The 18,907-nt window shown below is 45.5% G+C and overlaps 1 protein-coding gene across 6 annotated transcripts in view; it reads left to right on the top strand.

Moving 5' to 3' along the window:
* The first annotated feature begins 763 nt into the window (after positions 1 to 763).
* Positions 764 to 18,907, top strand: part of LOC6592208 (calmodulin-binding transcription activator 1) — a 34,116-nt gene continuing 15,972 nt past the window's right edge. For all 6 annotated transcript variants that reach the window (XM_026987100.1, XM_026987097.1, XM_026987096.1 and 3 more), the window contains exons 1-3: positions 764 to 1,101; positions 3,338 to 3,957; positions 4,018 to 4,540. In XM_026987100.1, coding sequence (XP_026842901.1) covers positions 1,041 to 1,101; positions 3,338 to 3,957; positions 4,018 to 4,540 — 1,204 coding nt within the window. In that variant the 5' untranslated portion in view covers positions 764 to 1,040. The remainder of the gene's footprint in view (positions 1,102 to 3,337; positions 3,958 to 4,017; positions 4,541 to 18,907) is intronic.

Below are 18,907 nucleotides of genomic sequence, written 5' to 3'. Positions count from 1 at the left end.
ACATTTACATATGTACATGCACACACCACATTTCGAGTAATTCAATTATTTTGTATATTATTTTCAATGTGCAACAAAAGCGACAACAACGACAAATAGATAGCCAGCCTGGAACACTGGCACCGACTGGCACTGCCAATTACACTAGTCAACAGCCAGAAAAAAACCCTGACATCAGACCCACTTTTTCTGATAGACCACAATTGATTAATGAGTTATGATTTTTTTGTTTAATGTACGATTAATGTATTTTTATAAGATTGTTTTTTTTTTTATGAAAATTCGCTTGGATGCCAGTATTTTGGTGTATTTCGTCGTGTTTTGTTGACTAGTGTCATTCTGCTTCGTCGCCGCCCGCCCATTGAGAAAGCGGGATAGCGATACTTCCGCTTCGCCGTTCGGCAATGGAAAAGGGAAGGCTGCACAGGAAAATGTGGCGAAAGTTTTTGCTTTATTAGGAAAATGGATTTTATGGATTTTCTGTAATAAAAACAAAAACATTTAGCGAAGAGCTTTAAAAATCAACAAAAACGGAAATAATGTTACTATGCGAACAGAAAAAAATTCAAATTAGCCAATTTAGGCGCCACAATGCTTGTAACTAGGTGGCAGCACACTCCCAACAGCTGTGGATTAATCGATTAATTTTAGTGCTGTGAAGTGGAAACTCTGGTGCATTTAACAGCACTAGTTTTGGAGTAACCAAATATTTTCGCTAGTTTTTTTTTAATAATTTCGTGTGTGAAAAAGGAATATTATTGATTTTTTATTGCATTAAATGCATCTGCAGACAAGGACACATCACAACCCCCATAAAACGTGCACGCCCCCCGTAGCAAGACAAAAAGTCGTGGAAAAGTTTTGTTTACCTTTTTTCGATATCTATCCCCAGAGTTCTGCTCCTACACCTGTGTTGGTGTGCACGCGTGCGAGTGTGTGTGTGTGTAAGGTGTTGTGTGTGCAAAAATGCATCCGAAAATCTAGTAGATGTCCCGCAGCGAGGTTATTGTTCGTTCTAAAATTGTGAAAAAGCCAGGCACATGGAAAATGTGTCCGATGCCAGCTGCAGCGCTTCTTCCCTGAAACTCCAACGGCAGCAAAGTAAGTGTCAATAGCCCTAGCCCCTCACCTCCTACAGACCCCCTTCCCCTGCCCCAGTGTGTGCCACAATCTGCGTTTTTTTTTGCCGACCTGATAACCGTTTAGTGCTTCGATTACGCTGTTAACGTATTGGTTTTCCAATTAGTTTTGTTTTACTTTGCTTTGCTTTGTAGGCTCAGCGGAGGGGAGGTTGGCGTGCCTTAACCCACTGATGGCTGGTGGGACGGTCAGAATTTCGCTTTTGTTTTCATTCGGACAGAATGTGTGTCATTACTAGCCAGTGTTTATTTATGATTCCCTCTCTCTCATAATTTAGATTAAAAGTTTGTACTTTATTGAAAAATTCCTTTAGTTCCAATCAGCTGTTTGATGTTGCAGGATCTGGCAACCTTTTGGCATGTGAAAATTGCGCCACGACATTCGCCCGTTAAATTTATGGCCGGCGATCAATTAAGATGATAATACTCATCGAAAGAAGAACTAAATACAGAGTTTGGTGCTTAAGTGGATAGATTGGGAAAATAACCAGACACTGAATCACTGAGAGTGCTGAAATCTAGATCAAACCATTGATAATTTAAAATATAATAGTATTTTTGGCTTCCATTCACTGCTAGGCACCTCCTCATCAACGCCCGCCTATCGCCAGACGACACAGTGTCGTTTTCTTTTTCTTAGCCCTCACTTTGCTGCTGGCAATCTCTGGACAAACATCTATTGACATATTTATCGAACCCCTGCCCAAAACGTTGTCCGGCAGATCTAACGCTCTTTTGATTTATGCTTCTAATAAAAATTCAATAGACTTGCAATTTGTCGTGTTGCACAGCCACCACTCAAGGCACATTGGAACAGACCGCAGATTTGTCGGCGATTCTAAACAAAAGTTAGACCACCCCACATTTCGGGGCCACCGTGCACCACTGTGCGCCAGTGCCCATCAAAAGCCGCGACGAACGCAAAAATATGCGAAACTTCAGCACAACGGAAAAGTGTTTTATGTGTTACGCGGACTCTCTGGGCCTATCCTATGCTCTCTGCTGCTCTGGTTGTTGGTGTGGTTCGCATTTGGCTGGTCTATGGGTGCCTGCCATACATTACAATGAAGTATGTGCGCCTGGATGAATGGGCCACTACTCCGGTGTCCGGGTCCGGGTCGGAGTCCGGGTCTGGGTCTGGCACTGCCACTGCCACTGACTCTGGCGACCTTTCCACACAGACGCAGAGACGGGGGATGGCTGGAGACAGACACTCGTCCACTTGGGTCGCATGTGTCCGTGTGTGTGTGTGTGTGGCAGGAGGGAGGAGGAGGTCGTAGGGCAGCAGCAGGAACAGCAGCTGAAGGCGGCTAATTATGACCCGCACGTTTTTTCGAAAACAAACAGTCACACAGTGGGTTAGGGGGTGGGGGGTGGTGTGCCGGACACGGGCATAAAGGCCGGACAAGTGTTTAGGCTACATTTTCAAATGTTTCCGGCGCGCACTTTACGTTTCGTGTCTGTTGTCGCCTTTCAGCCTTGAGCGGAGTCTATATTTGGCAACGCATGTAAGCCTCTGCCGGCCCTTGCCCCCCTCCCTACTCAGCGTCAGCCCCGCCATTACTTTCTCCCCCTGTGTGCTCTGTTTTGTTTGTTTGTTTGTTGCACTTTTATTGCGTTTTGGCTGGGGCCTGTGCTAAGTAGTCCTCTTACGTAGTCGGCAAGTCCTTCGTACCAGCCATAAACATGTCGTCTTTCGCTTGATTTAGCGCCAGTAGCCCCACCCCTCTAGCCATCCCACCACTCATTGTTGGCCAAACAAAATGGTGTGTGTGTGTGTGTGTGTCGTGTCTAAGCCACTGACCGCTCAACATTTGCTGGACTCCTCTACTGGCGGCCCTGGGAAAGTGCAACAATGGCCCAACTCTTGGCCACGACGCCGTCTGTCGTCCGTCGTCCGTCATATTTGTCGCCCGTCCCCACCCTCCGTGTGTGTGTGTGTGCTTGTGTCGATTTCTAATGCCATATTTCTCCAGCTTTCGATCCCCGAAACCGATCCCTTTGACTGGCCATCGAGATGCGAGTCATAAATCTTGTTTGCGGTTATGAAGTTCTCAGTTTCCATTGAATCTGCATACAATAGATGCTTGTTTGCCATTTCCGGGGGGTTTGGCAGCTTTTGGGGTCAGCCAGTACACTGGACAGCGGAAAATGACATCCCAAATCGCATTTTAATCTTTTGTTTCTTCTGTTTTCAGCTCAAATCAAAGCCAAAAATGTCCTAATCAGATCCCAGAGCAGCGGCAAGCTTAGCAGAAATGAGGCTGAATCCACAACAACAGCAACAACAACAGCAACAGCGAAAACCACAAAAGCCACAACGAGGACTCTCAAGATCGGGGCCATGCAACAGAAGCAGCTACAGCCACCAAATGGAGTCAACGCTAGCAACATCATCCTGCTGCGGGGCACACGCAACGAGAACGGCCAGATCATTATCCAGAACAAGCAGGACATCCTCACCCTGCTCAACGAGCAGCAGCAGCACCAGGAGAAGGCAGCCCAGGCGGCCCAGGCGTCCACAGCCATCACACTCAATCAACTGCCAACGACCACCACAGTGGCTCGCAAGACGATTGTCCAGAGCTCGGGGAGCAGCACCACCAGCACCAGCTCCACCATATCCATCGTGGCCAGCAGCAGCAGCAGCAGCAGTAGCGGTGTTGGTGCCAAGGATGCCGCTAGTAACACGATCCTCCTGCAGACGCCCATCAATGCCAGCCAGCTGGAGAGCGTGCTGAAGGCCCAGGAGCGAACGAAACAGGCGAACGGCTCGGCACAGACCAAGCTCATAGAGAGGCCCTTCCTGCTAAAGCACGTAAGTAGAGATCACTCTCCTACGAAATGAAGATCTTTCACACTTTTACCCACTCCGTAGGCCACGCGGAGCCTCAGCTCGGAGAGCAATTGTGACAGCAAATCGCCGTTCGTGCTGCAGACACTCAAGCGACTGGAGAAATCGCAATCCATTCTGGTCATACGCAACTCCACATCAGGCAGCACTTCCTCAATGGCCGTTTCTCCGCCTGTGAATGTTTCGGCCTCCGTATCATCGAATGTTTTAAGCGTGACACGCACTTCAAAGGCTGCCAAGGGCATGGCAGGTGCGCTGCACAAGCTCAAGGCGGCCGCAACGGCAGCAGCCGCAGCGGGAGCAGGAGCAGGGGCAGCACCATCCGCATCATCGACAGGCACAACCATACTGAGGCTAGGCAAAAGCGCCACCACATTGGCCATTAACGGAGCTGGGGGCAGCAGCAAAATGGAGGCCGCCGCCGCCGCCGCCGCCGCAACAGCAACCACAACGTCAACAGCAAATAAATTGTCCAACACGGTGACATCGGAGCAGCAGCAGCAGCAACAATCGACAACAACGCAAACGAATGTGCCACTTGGGAACGGTAAGTCTCTGGGATTTGCCAGCTGGAGAGCGTTTCCTCAATGAATTTCAAATGCGGTGCATAAATTGTTAGGGAGGATGTCCAGCAGGTGCTGGGGCAGGCGCAGATGCAGGTGGGCATTTGCATCCAGGCCAAAACGAGATCCTGACGCAGTCTCTTTTGGGAAGATATCCACGCTTTTGTTTGGACAAAATTCCACCAGCAGCCATTGCTTTAAAGGGTCAGGCGAAATTTTCGCTAAGGTCTCTCTGAGGGGGAGGTCTCTCTCTGCTCCGCGCTCTCGGTTGTACGTGGCATGCCTAACAATTATTCAATTAAATCGTGAAACGTCTTAGGCGGCCCTAAGGGCCGGACTGCACTCAGCTGTGAATGGGCGATGCTCATTGCCCATTGATTTTCACACCCGTCATCAGCTCTAGCTCTGGCCCCAATAGACTGAATGATTTTTAGGGGTCTCCGAGCCCTGGACCACCGCTCTGTTTGTTTCGTTTCTGGCCGGGCAGGACAAACAAACACCGAACAACATATTCTCCCTGCCGCCGCCCCGCCCCAGAGACTCCAGGGTCCAGTGTTCATTAGCGATGTGTGCGCTGAGTAACAAGTTACAAGTTATCGTAGCAAGTTTCACGAGTATCCTGGCCAGTGGTGGTGGTAGGGGGCCCACTGATTTCCTTTGCGTTGGCAAAATAAGTATATCCAAGAGGGAACAAATCAATTCGCTTGAGCGTAAAGTGCTTAAGACTCTCAACGACTTCGAATTGGAAGCAATTGAAAGTTTTAACTTAACTTGAGGGGAAATTAAGAAATTGTTATTTGTACAAATTCTGTTTTCTCTTTTGTTTACCTAATTCTGATCTTCCTTGCAAGAGATGGCGCCTTTGTTGTCTATCGATTGCCGTCTATCGATTGGGAAGCTTTTTGTAGTGTCTGCGTGACCATCGCCCAACGATATGTATATCGATCTGTAATTGCATCCCTGCGACACATCCTAGCTAGCTGAGCCCTGTCCACGCATTTTGGCAGCGTCTTAGAACGATTCTTCTTCTGAGATCCCCTGTGCCGATTAGCCAAGTGACAACTTGACAACGACGGCCGGGCCAAGCCAAGCCAGCCATTGCCTGGGGGCCATCGAGCAAATGTGCTGATGTCCACAGAAATCCGGTAGTTCGCCCGACTCGAGGAGGAGTAGGAGATGTTGATTATTGCACTCGATACATGAGTGTCCGCCATTTGTGCTGACGGGGTCGGAATGTCGGGAGACACAGAAGCAGCAGCAGCGGCAGCAGCCAAGAAGAAGTGGCCAAGGCGTAAGTGATTTTTCAACCAGATTTTCAAGGCGTCAGAGTCGCTTGTCCTCGGTCCTCGGTCCTCGGTCCTCGGTGTGGGGGTGTCGGCATATTGCAAAGCTCAAGTATTGCTGATGTTTCAATTGCTCGGGAGAGACCCCAGAGCAGTCGCTCCCCCCTCCTCTCTCTCTCTCTAGCTTCCTCTCTCACCGACCCACCCATACGTGTGGTATGTGTTGAATGCAGACATTTGAAAGATCCTTATCTGATTTGCCCGTTAAACAAATCCAAAAGCAAAGCACACAAAAAATAAAGAGGGAGAGACAGAGACAGGGCATTTTATTGATAAAACTTTTGCCAGCTCTGAATTTAAAATATTTTAATTTAGTTTGGCTTTAGTTTTTCGCTATATCACGGCCATTAGCTAAAAGGCGGCCAACCTTCAACAAAAATGCAAAAAATACAAAAAATAACATGAAAAAGCCACGAAATTTGCCTTTGGTTGAGTTATTCTCTATCTCTATCAGTATAATGTTGTTTTGATGCCTATGTTTTGTTGTTTTCTTTGAAAGGAAAGAAAATTAAACAAATTACCCCCCACACACACATGGATGGGGGATCTGTGAGATACTTTTGCATGCAAGTCCCGTCATGTGTTGAATCCCAATCGCTTCAGGGCACAACAGCTCGACCAAAATATACCGACTGATACAGATTCCAATTGGCATATGGCGTGAAAAATATTCTACATTTTTTTAATGGACATAATTGTACAATTTGCCAGATCGGTAGATAGCTTGTAAATGTATTTAGGGCGAGATGGATTTATTTTTGTATTATTTGGTGACTGCGCAATTTTGTAATTTTTACACGGCATTTGCAGGGCCGACATCCAAAAACAGTGAATGGCTTTCCATGGGATTTTTTATTCGTGTCGATACAATGTCTAGATCGGCTTAGCCCCTATATATCCTGGCACTCCACGTTTTCCTGGGTACAACGAAAAAAAAACCCCGTTACAATTTGTTCACTTCTTTTTTGGCGCTTTTCTTCGAAAATCCTTTCTGGCCGGGCCGGGCCGGGCCGTGTGTGCCTTGTGTGCTTCATTATCATTATTTGGCTGTGCCACTGCTCCGCTCCTATCTCTCACTCTCTCTCTGGGTCTCCCTCCTCTTGCTCCTGTACTGTCTGTCTCCCTCTCTTGCGTCTATCTCCTTCCTTGAGCACATAATTGCCAAGAGAAATAAAAAAGTTTGACGCTTTGTTTTGCACAAAACTTTTGCATTTCCGTTGTTATGAAACTTGAGCGCGTCCAAAAAGAATACAAAGAGAAGACCCAAAAAAAAGAGTGTTCAAAAAAGTGAAGAAAAACGGGGCAAAAAACCTTCTTTTCGTGTGAGTTAAATTGCAAAATATGATGGCCGGCGCCTGGCACCACTTCACACACACGCACACAGCCGTCATAGAGGGGCGGGGGGTGCTGGGTCCTTGGTCCTGTAGGTGGCTAATTAGATAACACTGTGCCTAATTTGACGCTGCCACTCCTACTGCATACTGCCTTTCTTTTCCCTTGTTTTTAACTTTGCCAGAACACGCCCATACCGCCCATACCGCCCATCCCGCCCATCCCACACTTCCTTCCACAGTACTCTTTTCGTTTGATTATTGTGTCAAAGTTCTGTGTTTTTTGTTTTGTTTCCCCGTCCGGTTTTAGGCCGTATTTGCCATGCCCTGATTTGCTTTGACCATTTGTGCCGCACAAAGATAGTTTTTCACTGGTTTTATCACTCTAATCACACATTAAAATGTCTAAATTGTGTGCATAATTGTTCAACATTAGTTTCATCGAGCACACATAATTATGTGCTTGTGCATATACATAAATGAGCTTTCAATCAACAGATTTGCTTTGCAATTAAGAGATCAACTACCATTTGCCAATCAGTTATGTTGTGTGGGCCATCAAAATAGTGTGATAGAAAAGCTTTTGCCCAGCCTCTCTTTCTGATCGCCATTTACAAATCGCCCTCTCTCTTGCCTTATCGATATTTACCGATATATCTATTGGTATCTCCCACAGAGGGTATCGATGGTGTGGTAGATACCAACGCGAGCTCTTTGTTATTTGCATGCTACTCGTAATTACATGCGTTATTAATTTTTATTATATACTATTGCTTTGCTAGTTTTTAGCCGTTGAATTATTTACTTTAGTTTACTTTACTTTCAAAAGAGATTTCATGCGAGTAATTATATCTATTCGTTATATGCATTTAGATTTTATCCGATTCCGATTCTATCATCTCACTGAATTGGCTTAATTGTGGCCCATACGTTTAGTGATATTTTTTGGCGTTTTGCATCTGGCACTATAATTGGGAATTTCGGAACAGATGGGACTGCAAGATTAAGTGTAAAAATAAATCAGTACTTATAAAACGTTTAAATTTTTTATAATTTCCACATTTGTGAGATATGTACATGCGATTTTGCAACACCAACAATTTGGAATCTGAGATAAGATTGAATTGAGAATAGAATTTCGTAAAGCTCCTGAACTTGTTAACTCTTTTATTTAGCGCTTTTTGTAGTTGGAGTACACCATGGAGCCATTGATTGTGAACCTTAGGATCTTTTTGTAATACAAACTGAATTGGGCAGCATAATCGCCCGTCTTAATAGGGAAATGTTCGCGCAACTTAGTGATATCGCTGTCTAGGTTCACGATCTCCACAGTTTAATTGACCTACAGAATGGAATGAAACTAGATCAAAAATCATGGATATATATGTCCAGGCTACTCACAGGGAAGGGACACGCCCAGGCCCTGTTTCGATACGGATTAATATAGGAGAAGGCGTGGCTAAAAAGAATGCCGTTGGGGGTGTTCTTTTTCTTAACACTGCCCAAGAATTCGCACAGATTCAGAGTGATATTATAAAGAAAGGAACGCCAGCCATTGACCCGGAAGAGCACAAGGAGCGTTTCGTTGCCGTCATTCGTCAGTGTTCTCACTATTAGATTATTTCTGATGAATAGCTTATTTCGATATCTAATACTGATCGAGTTCTTGTATTGATTGATGGCCTTTATTTTGCACATGTAAAGACAGTTGAGCGACTTGAACTGGCCTCCACCTGCCAAGAGCCCAACAGCAATGATCCAAGGAACCATACGAAAAACATGTTTGCTGGCCAGCCGATTGAGAACTAAAAATATACTGTCTCCAGTGGGCTTTTTAATCGTGTTTCAAACCACTATGCTATACATCTGTGTGCAATATATTATACATCTGACCACATCGTATAATGCTCGTAATGATGGTTCGATGACGAGAAACGCGACCAAATTTTGTGGAAAAACGTTTAGAACGTGCCAGGCAATAGATAAGTTTAAGTGGTATTACACAGGACAGAACTCCAATCGAAGCTGAGGGAGGAGCTGTAAGGAGTCCAGGATGAGGCCCTACTGATCTGATCGAGTTCCTGTACCGATTGATGGTTATTCCTATCACTAAAAAATTAAAAACCTTCTCCGACCCAAAGGGACTGTAAAGCAGTTCTTTGAAGGGCTCAAATTTGTATTCCTTCGGGGTTCAAGGTACGATAAACGATCAACGATAATCGATGATTTCATGCCATATCTATTTTCTCTAACAATATGGATAATTAAAGGGACTACTAAACCGTAACAGTATTTATTAATTTATTCTAGCAGCTGGTGGAATATGCGGATTATGTTCCATATTCAACGTTTTTATCTGCCCAATAGATTGTTTCAATAGCTTGAATCGACACTGTCATCACTCCGCCCAACTAGCCGTGTAATTATTTGGGCTCCTAGGGTCTTTAAAACCTATTAGCGGATCGAGTTTCAAAATAATATAATGCTTAAATTTCAAATGGCCCCCTTAAATCCCAAAAAGAATTTGTTCATCAATAACCCAAATATTTGCCTGATATTAATTTCCAACTAATGAAATATATTATTATTTGCTATATAAAATATATTTAATTATTTATTTAGCGAATCTCGTGTGTCCGCCACATGTTGCAAGTGCATAGTTGCACGTTGGCGTTACGCTTCAGTTTTGATTAAAAATTCCAGCGCTGCTCCGGTATGCTCCTCCACCTCGTGTCTTCTTCTGGTTGGGGGGCTTGAAAAGGTGTCCAAAAGGCTTGCCAGGCACGTGCAATTTTTGTTTTTGCCCTCTCTTCCTGTCTTTCTGCTCTTTGTTATTGTTCTTGCTTCGGGGGTTTTTGTTTTTGTTCTTTTTTTTGGGGTAGGACCAAATGGAGCCGACGAGCCTCGAAAGTTTTAGGCTCTCGTCGGAGGAAATGGCGGTTGGGGGGATACAAATCTATTGCGCAGGTCTCTAACAGTCGGGGCACCAACCCCTAAAATATGTTGTGCAATAGAAATGCCTCTGTGTGTGTGTGTGTGTGTGTGTGTGTGCTTTGTAGGTGCTGTTGTCGACCAACCCACACAAAGTACCTTGATCATCCCAACAAACGCAGGGAAAAGGAAATTAGGCTAATACCGATTGTTGATGGCCCAAATGTGTGTTTGTCTAAGGAATATTTAAGCCATAATTGCGTTCAGTGCATCCATCATAATTATGATTATTTCTTGTTATTCGGAGGACAATCCAGAGTTCTGGAATTGACGGGAGTTCCCTTGAATCACTTTTCCGATGCATGATGCTACTGTCTTGACCATGGCTGTACATAAGACGCACTTGATGTACGTTCCACATCAAACCAATTGGAGAGAAACACACCCACACAACTATTGAAGCCTCCTACACTATCCCCCCTATGCCGCCTCTCCAGTTCTCCGACTGAGCCACTGCCAAAACAACACCCCCACCCCCACCCCCACATACACCCACACCCCCTTTCTCGTATCCATCATCTCGCAACACAGAAGCCATGCTCCATCTCTGTTGCTCTCGTGGAGGCGCCCGGGCACAGCCAACCGACGAATCCTGGCGCTCGGATTGTCCCGTTAGCCGACGGCAGCCAGCTCGCGAGCCGAGTGGCCTTGTCTGTGGCGCTGGACTCCGTTATTTCCGTTTCAGCTTTCAGTTCTCAGACCTTGGCCAAGCACGTCGCACGTGGGTCGCGCTCGCTCGCTCTCTCTCTTGTCTCGCTCTCCGTTACGTTACGTATTACGTGTATTTCGCGTGCTTCCACTACGTGGAGGACGACGGGCAGCGCGTCGAGGATGTCAGCGATAAGCCAATATTTGGCCATCAGCATTAACGCACTTCCTTCTCCGGCCTGATCTCTCGCTCGGGCAGGAGCAACAAGGTTCCTCTTCTGTCCCCACCACATCCACATTCACATCCACAGCCACACGATGATGGTTTTCTGAGCGGGGGAAAGACATGTTTCAATCTTCCAATTTCCCCCAATTTGTTTATGTAATTTGCTTACACTTCGCCTCTGTTTGTTTGTTGGTTTATTTGTCGTTGTCGTTGTCGTTTTCGATGTTGTGTCCATGTTAATGTGATTTAATTTAATTGGTGTACTTAAGATCTCTGTCTGGACTCTATAGCAACTATATCAATATCCCATATCCCATATCCATTATATATATGTACTATGTGTGTGTTTTATGTAGTTTTTTATTGATGTTGTCAATTGGTGTTTTAGCTAAATAATCCTATTGATTCTTCTTGTGGAAATTTTAGGAATTTTGCGATTAAGATTTAAGAGATTCTTGTATTTCCCCATTATTTGTGACTCATAAAATTCTTGTACATACTTTGTTTATGGACACGAGACCAGCCGGGGCTTATCTCGGTCTAGTTTCGGCCCTCTGACAGTCTGTCAGTTGATGGCCCGGACGAATACCGTGCCTAGGCCACGCCACAGAACCACCTTCTTGGGCAACTTGCTTAAAGTCGAACTTTAGTTCAAGGTTCCCCCCCACAACGAATGTAAACAAATGTAATACGAAAACCAAAGAAAAATAGCTACAAATTTCAACTCGAAAACAATAAATATTTAAACATTAGATGCTGCTGTCCAGGAAATTTTGTGAAATTTTTCAGTGTGTCTAAATTTGATGTTGACACACGACTCGACACGGGAGAGACTTGAGATTCGAGATTCGGGATGGGTGGAAGGTAGAAGGTATATTGAGATGTCAAGATAATAAGCGGGGCGGACCTTATCATCGTCACGGAGTGACATTATCAACCCCGAACTAAGCCTAAAATCTACTCTCCCGCCAGGAAAATTTATTCAACTTACAAATTAATCGTACGAAAAATTGTAGGAAATATTCTCGTGGAGGGTTCGGACACTTAGTCGACCCTCGGATTCGCAAGCGAAAAGACGCTCAACGCGGCAGGGAAAAAAAAAAACAACAGCAAGAGATAAATGAAAGAGATCGGATCGGATCGGATCATATCTGCGTGTGAGAACAGTGTGAATCAGTGCGAACAGTGAACAATAAATTAGAGAGAGTTTGAGGATAGATCTATGGCCGGTTATCGCTCGTTGCCGCTGGCCCCCGTTTCGGCCGGCAGTATGGCAGCGGCGGCGGCCGCCGTTCCGGCCCAAAATGTGGGTCATGCCGGACCCACGATGGCCTATGCCCACCACCAGTCGATGACGGCCATGTCATCGAATAACGGTATTATCTATCAGTCGGCGGTGCACGCCTCCATACACAGCCTCCCGAGCCAGCATCGCTCATCCACCACGCATCATCACATTCTAGCCACGGCCACCGCCACAGCAACGGCCGCAGCAGCAGCAGCGGCAGCCACAGCCGCCGCAGCAATGGTGTCCCTGCCGGCGACAGCAACAGCAGCAGCAGCAGCACAGCAACACGGAACCTATGGACATCAGCAGCAGCCACACCACCCACAACAGCAGCAGCAACAACAGCAGCATCTTCCCCAGCAATCCCATCAGCAGCAGCAGCAACAGCATCAGCAACAACTGATGTCCCATCAGCAGCATTCCGCGTTGCAGCAGCAGCAGCAACAACATCACCATCTACAGCAATCCCATCAGCAACAGCAACAGCTCCATCAGCAGCAACAGCAACAGCAGCAGCAGCATCTCTCTGCCGTGCACCACCACCATCATCACCACCACCAGCAGCTGTCGCTGCACCAGAACCACTTGTACTTCAGCGGTGGGAGTCTGGGGCACCATCACCACCATCGACAGATCTTCAGCCACCTGCAGAGCGCCCTAATGCCGCTCAGTGTCAGTAAGTATGCCAAGACCTATGTGGGCGTGGTGGTGGCCATTGAAAAGCTGAAAAAAGGGAGCCCCGGAAACAAGTTTGTACCGAAAATTATGCCCTTGGTTGGTGGCTATTCAAATTGGAAGCTCAATCTCTGATTGAATACGAAAAAGAGTATTCTTTTCCCATTTAAATAGCCACTGATTTGTTGTGTTTTTGGTGTCGCATGTTCTGTCTATAATCAAGTCTCATTTGTTACTCTGGATGTTGTGATTTATACGAATATCTATAACTATATATGTGTATCTATAGGATAACCATTGGTGTTGTTGTTGAGTAACGAAGAAGGGAAACTTGGGGATTATAAACTACAAATATCCTACTAGCCCAAGAATCCTTGATGTGTCTCTGATCTTTTCTGTTCTTGGTGTCGCATGTACTATCCATAATCGTTTCTATAGCTTTTATCGATGTTGTATTTCCTGTATTTTAGCAAAGGATTAGTTGATTAAATCACACACTCGTTTTGATCATTTCAACCTGCTTTTTCAGGCTCTATAATATCGTATGGTATCATATTTATTTCCCTGACTATCCACTCAACAGAACCTTGTGTGTTTCGCAGTATATCATGAAGTTGTAGCTTTAAAATGCCTTTTAAAGGATTTCTGGGAGAGTAGCCCACTAAAGTATTCGATTTACGCTCAAGTGAAACCCCTATTTCGAAACATATCCAACGAAAGGGGACAACCGGGAACCGAACCGAGCCGTGAATGGGGTTTTTGCATTTTCTAAGCATTTCATTAAATTTTATTTCATATCTTCCGTGGGCAATAATTCGCACGCCATTCCAGAGACGCGTGCACGTTGCACAGGAGTGGAGTCGAGGAGCGTCGCGCATATGTTGACAGTCGTTTATTGTCCTTTACACACACACACACACACACACATACACATGGGGATATACAGTTACAGTTACAGTTACCTATAACGAGGCTCGCACACGCCTAAAACCAAAACTACAGACAATTGAAACAAAAGGCCGCCGCTGAAGAGCCCACCAAGAGGGGGACAAGGGGGAGCGGGGGAGAGCCCTATCTTGAGTGCGTGTGTGTGTGTGTGTGGGCAACAACAATGCAAAATATGCCCAACATTTGGCGTTTTCTTTTAACCATTTCCATTTGGAATTCTGCTTTTGTGTTGGCTTAGTTTTTTGTCACCTTCTCTCTCTCTCTCTCTCTCTCTCTCTCTCTCTCTCTCTCCCTTTCTCTCTGTTTGTTGCCCTGTTTCTTCCTTGTCTTTTGTTGCACATTGTGAAATATGTCAGCAATTGTTGCAACGTTTGCTGTTGTTGCTGTTGCTGTTGTGGCAGGCCTTTGTCACATTAGATTTTGTTGCTGCCCGGCGGCCGCTTAACTTTATTATTTTAACTTAACGGCATTTTAAGTGTTTTTTATGCCCCATGCGAGAACAATGGCTCCTCTGGGCAGAAGAGGGGCGTGTGCTTGGGCGTGGGCGTGGGTGGGGAGGTGTGTGCCGTCGCAAGTAAACATTTCACACACTCCGAGACACACACACACACACATCCTGGAAATCAGGAGCTTTCATTCTGCCTCGTTTATGAGTAGCTTCATTATGCGCTGGATTCCATTCTTTTTTTCGTAGCATACTTTTTTGGGGTCTTGCGGGTGTTGCAGAAACAACTCAATGAAAAACCCAACAAGTGTGTGTGCGGGTGCTGGTATTGTGTGCCTGTGGCAGAGTGTTTTTGTTGCTGTAGAGCCCCAAAGTGGTCGGTTCGTTGTCTTCTCAGGGAGTTTAACTGGAAAATGCCTTAAAGAATTGCATTAAAATTCACTGAAATCGAAAAGAAGCCTTATCAATGGTCGAACTGAGCAACGATTATAATGAATGGTTTCTGGTGGGACTAGTAATAATAATAGATTGATTTTTGGGAGAGATGGTAGGGAAATATATTCTGTATTGGCTTAACTTATTTTATTTAAAGAAATCCTTTAAGTCGTTGAAAATTGCATTGGAAATAATTCCAGCTGGACTTTAATGATGCCTGGGGTGGACGAAACCTCTGGCATCTTTGGGTAATATATATGCATAGGCCAAGTTGAGTGTGAAAAAGTCATAAAAAAGTGCTCCTGCCTCGTGCTCCGGCTCCGGCTCCGGCTCCTGCTCCAGGGGGAAGGCTGAGAAAAGGAGTTGCAAGTTGACAAAATTTTTAATAAGCCACTTCGCCTGTCCGCCTTTTGCATGCCAAAAGGAAGCCAGAAGTTGGCAGCTGTCAGGACTCGCACACACACACACACACACACAGACACATGCATATGTATGTTCATGGAGCGGAGGACATTTCGATGGTGTGTCCGTGCGTCCGGCATCCCGGGGCGCAATAAAAAATTCAAAACTCTCCGCTTACATTCGGATTTGGTCAGGAGATCACGTACTCAATAAATATTGCTCAAGCTTCCCCCAAATGCGCCCCCTCCCCATGCACAGTTGGCTACACTTTGTCCTTTGGCCTGGCCTAATGTCCTGGCCCTTATAGGTTTCTGCCTTTAATTTCGATGTCAGCTGGTGGGCGTTCTTTTTACTATTTTCCCCCTTTCTTTTTTGCGGCTGGGTCGCTTTTGATGTGCGCCTATTAATTTCGAGTTTGTTTCGTTTTCAGCGGCAGCAATTCAATTAGTTCTATCCCCCGGCAGATCCGTCCTGGTCCTGATCCGTCACGTAATATATTTGCTCATATTACTAAAAGCCACATAAATCGTGCCAAGGGCTTTGTACAAGCATTTATAGATACGGGACACACTCTTGAAGGGGAAGACGCCTTCTCGAAGGGACTTTAAACTGCAGCAAGTGGAGTGTGAGCCTTGTTTTAGCCTGATCGATGGCCAAACGTTGACAAAATGCAGCCCGGCAGAGCCCCACCTGCGGCAGCAGACTTTTTGGGGCCGGTTTACAAGCAGCAACAGCAATGGCCTCCTCATGGCCGGAAAAGTGGAAAAGTGTTTGCCAACGCTGAAATTCCAAGCAATTAAATCACTTTGATGCTAATTTGGATTAATATGTTGTTGTTGCCTGCCATCCTGCCTGCCATCCTGCCTGCCTGCCTGCCTGATGCCGGTCTTGTGCGTATCCTATCCCTGGCAATTTGTTGCCTCTGCCAGGTACTACTATTCCCTGCCCCTGCCCCTGCCCCTTCCCCTTCCCCCCTCTGTGTTTGTGTGTGCGTTTCGATTAGAGGCCAAATAGATTTATTGAACAATGCATCCAACGTTGTGGCATGATGTGGCTGGCCCTACGTTGCATGCTGCCGGCTGCCTGCTGCCTGCTGCCTGCTGCGTTATTTATTTGGCTTATCGCTCCAAAGGTTCCAAGCCCTGAATTGGTCCTGGGGTTGGGTATCATGAGGGGGCCACAGGAGAATGCATTGCCGAAAATTGTGCTACATTTGGTCGTTTGTTTTTGGTTAGACAAACAGTTTTTGCGACACCCGCGTCTCCCACTCGGTGTCTCTATTTGGCTTACAAACCATATTAATTTTGTTAGATAAATATTAGTTTTCCAGTTCGATCAAGGCGGCGGGGCAGGGGCAGTGGCAGAGGCAGTGGCCCGACCGTGTGCCCATTTTATGTATTTTTAATGAACCATTACCCCGGACATTGCCTGGGGGTATCCATGTGTTTTTGGGGTGCCCGGCATTGCCAATTTCATGGCACTTTAAATGTTTAATTTACAATTTATGTAAAAACAAAATACGTATAAAATAATCCACATAGAAAGCAGCGCTTTTTTTTTGCTGCTTTTTGTTGGTGTGTCCAACCTGGAGGGAAACGTATGTGTATCATGATAAATACCCAGCATTAAAATAAATTACAGCTCCTGGCCTCCAGCTCTATGCAAAAACCCCCTCCGATACGGCGAGGGGTATGCATATATAGAAAAAAGTATTTTTAATATACTCCAAACGAAAAAGAAGCAACATTTTTGGGGTAAACTTATACAAAGTTTGCATGCAAACGGAATGGCAGAAAAAAATGGAAGGAAACCGAAAAAAATATATGATATGAAGAGCCCCAATATTAATATAATTTTCAGTCAGCTTAACTGGTTGCTCCCCATTCCCGGAACCCCAGGGACCCTCAGCGTTAAGAGAGAGAGCAGACATATGTACATCCGTAGGGAAGGCGGTGCACCTTCCTATGTCGCTGTCGTTTTTCTACCACTAAGTGCATTAAATTCATTCTTTTCGTGGCACATGCCAAGGCGCTGTAGCCCCCAAAAACAGGGGATTCACAAATAAAGTATGGTCGAAGTCAGGCATTCCCTAAATTGATTCTACAAAGTACATTTGTGGCGATTCTTTGGTATCTGTGCATACAAAAGTTCCTTCCATTCTCCAAGTTTTCCAGGAGGATTCTTCTGAACTCCAGAGTCTGTGGGTAACTGGGGAAGTGCTTTTTGCTCTAGAATCCTACTAGCGGAGAGTCAGAGTGCTCCTATCATAGAGTATCCTTACCTATGAAACGAAAGGTAATGAAATCCGCACGTAATTGCATTGCCCGTAGACACAAAAGACGATGACAATTGTGGACCCCCCCTTAGGTCACACTCTAGCCACATTCCCACCACTTGCCCCTTTGTGCCATAACTTGTAAATAATTTATAACATTTTTGCCAACTTTTCTTCGGCTTCGGCTTTGTTCTTCGTATTTTCTGTTTCTGTTTAGATTTCATTCATTAATAGGACTTTTATGACTTGCAGAGCCTGCCCTCCCCTGCCCGCCTCTCTCTATCTCTCTCTCTCGCTCTTTGCGACTGGGTTTTGTTGCATTTTTATGTTAATCGCTGTTTGTGCTCAGTTCTGTTGTGTTTCTGTTGTTCTGTTTGTAGCACTCCTCTACCTTCTCTCTGTTTAAGCTTTCACATTTGTTTGTTTCCTTGTGGTTCTTCATTTTAGCTCAAAATTGCATTTTCCCTTCTGTTTTGGGGCTAATTATTACCTTTTTCCTGCCCCACTCCGCTCCGTTCCGTTCCGCCCCGACATGCATATTTGCTGTTATGTGTCTTTTAATTGCTGTTCTTTGCCGAGCGGCAGTGGCGGAATATGCAAAACCAGATGAGAAATGTTTCCTTGTAATGGCATTGACGATGGCCCATTGCCTGTGGTGGTGGAGTGCAATAGAAGCGGGAGGGAGAGGGAGTGAGACACAGAAATGAGTGACTTTTGCCTTTGCCAAAATGTGATTTTTATCAACCGCAACGTTTTGTCTGTGCTGTGCTATTTGTGTGTGTGTGTGTGAGAGAGAGGAAGAGAACGGACGGGCGCGTGTGTTTACTTACGTTATAAATCATCCGCACATCTGTCATTTATGGAGAGCAAAGCAAAAAGTAAGAGCGGGAGAGTGAGAGAGCAGAAGGAAGCTTTTATCTAGTCTGCAGAGGCGTGTGTTCGTAGAGGGGTGTCGTCTCAATGAACTTATTCCCGTTGATGTGCCAAGTAGAAGCTTTTCCTTCTAGCAGATCTCTTAAGCATTTCACAGAAAATGCAGTTTATTCTTCATTTTCATCATTCCCCCTGCTGCCGCCCCTGTCTTGTTGCACCGTTTTCTTTTACACTTAAACACATATTTGTATTTATTATCTAAAAAACTTTTACTTCTCGGTATTGCTTTTTATATTTGGTTTAACCATGACGTCTTTTGTGGCCTTCTTTCTTACACACTCCCACTCTCTCCGGCTATCTGTTCTTTGTTTTTGCATTCGTATTCCATGTGTCGGCGACGTCATCGTACATTATCTTTCGAAAACCCGCCGGCCAGATATTTATATTCGAGTTTCTTTCGGGCCATCCATC

This window comes from Drosophila persimilis, unplaced genomic scaffold (assembly GCF_003286085.1).
Source record: "Drosophila persimilis strain 14011-0111.01,24,50 unplaced genomic scaffold, DperRS2 tig00000002-arrow-pilon, whole genome shotgun sequence".
In the NCBI taxonomy this organism is placed as follows: Eukaryota; Metazoa; Arthropoda; class Insecta; order Diptera; family Drosophilidae; genus Drosophila; species Drosophila persimilis.
Note: the sequence above shows the minus strand (reverse complement) of the source record. Positions and strands in the feature narration are given on the sequence as shown.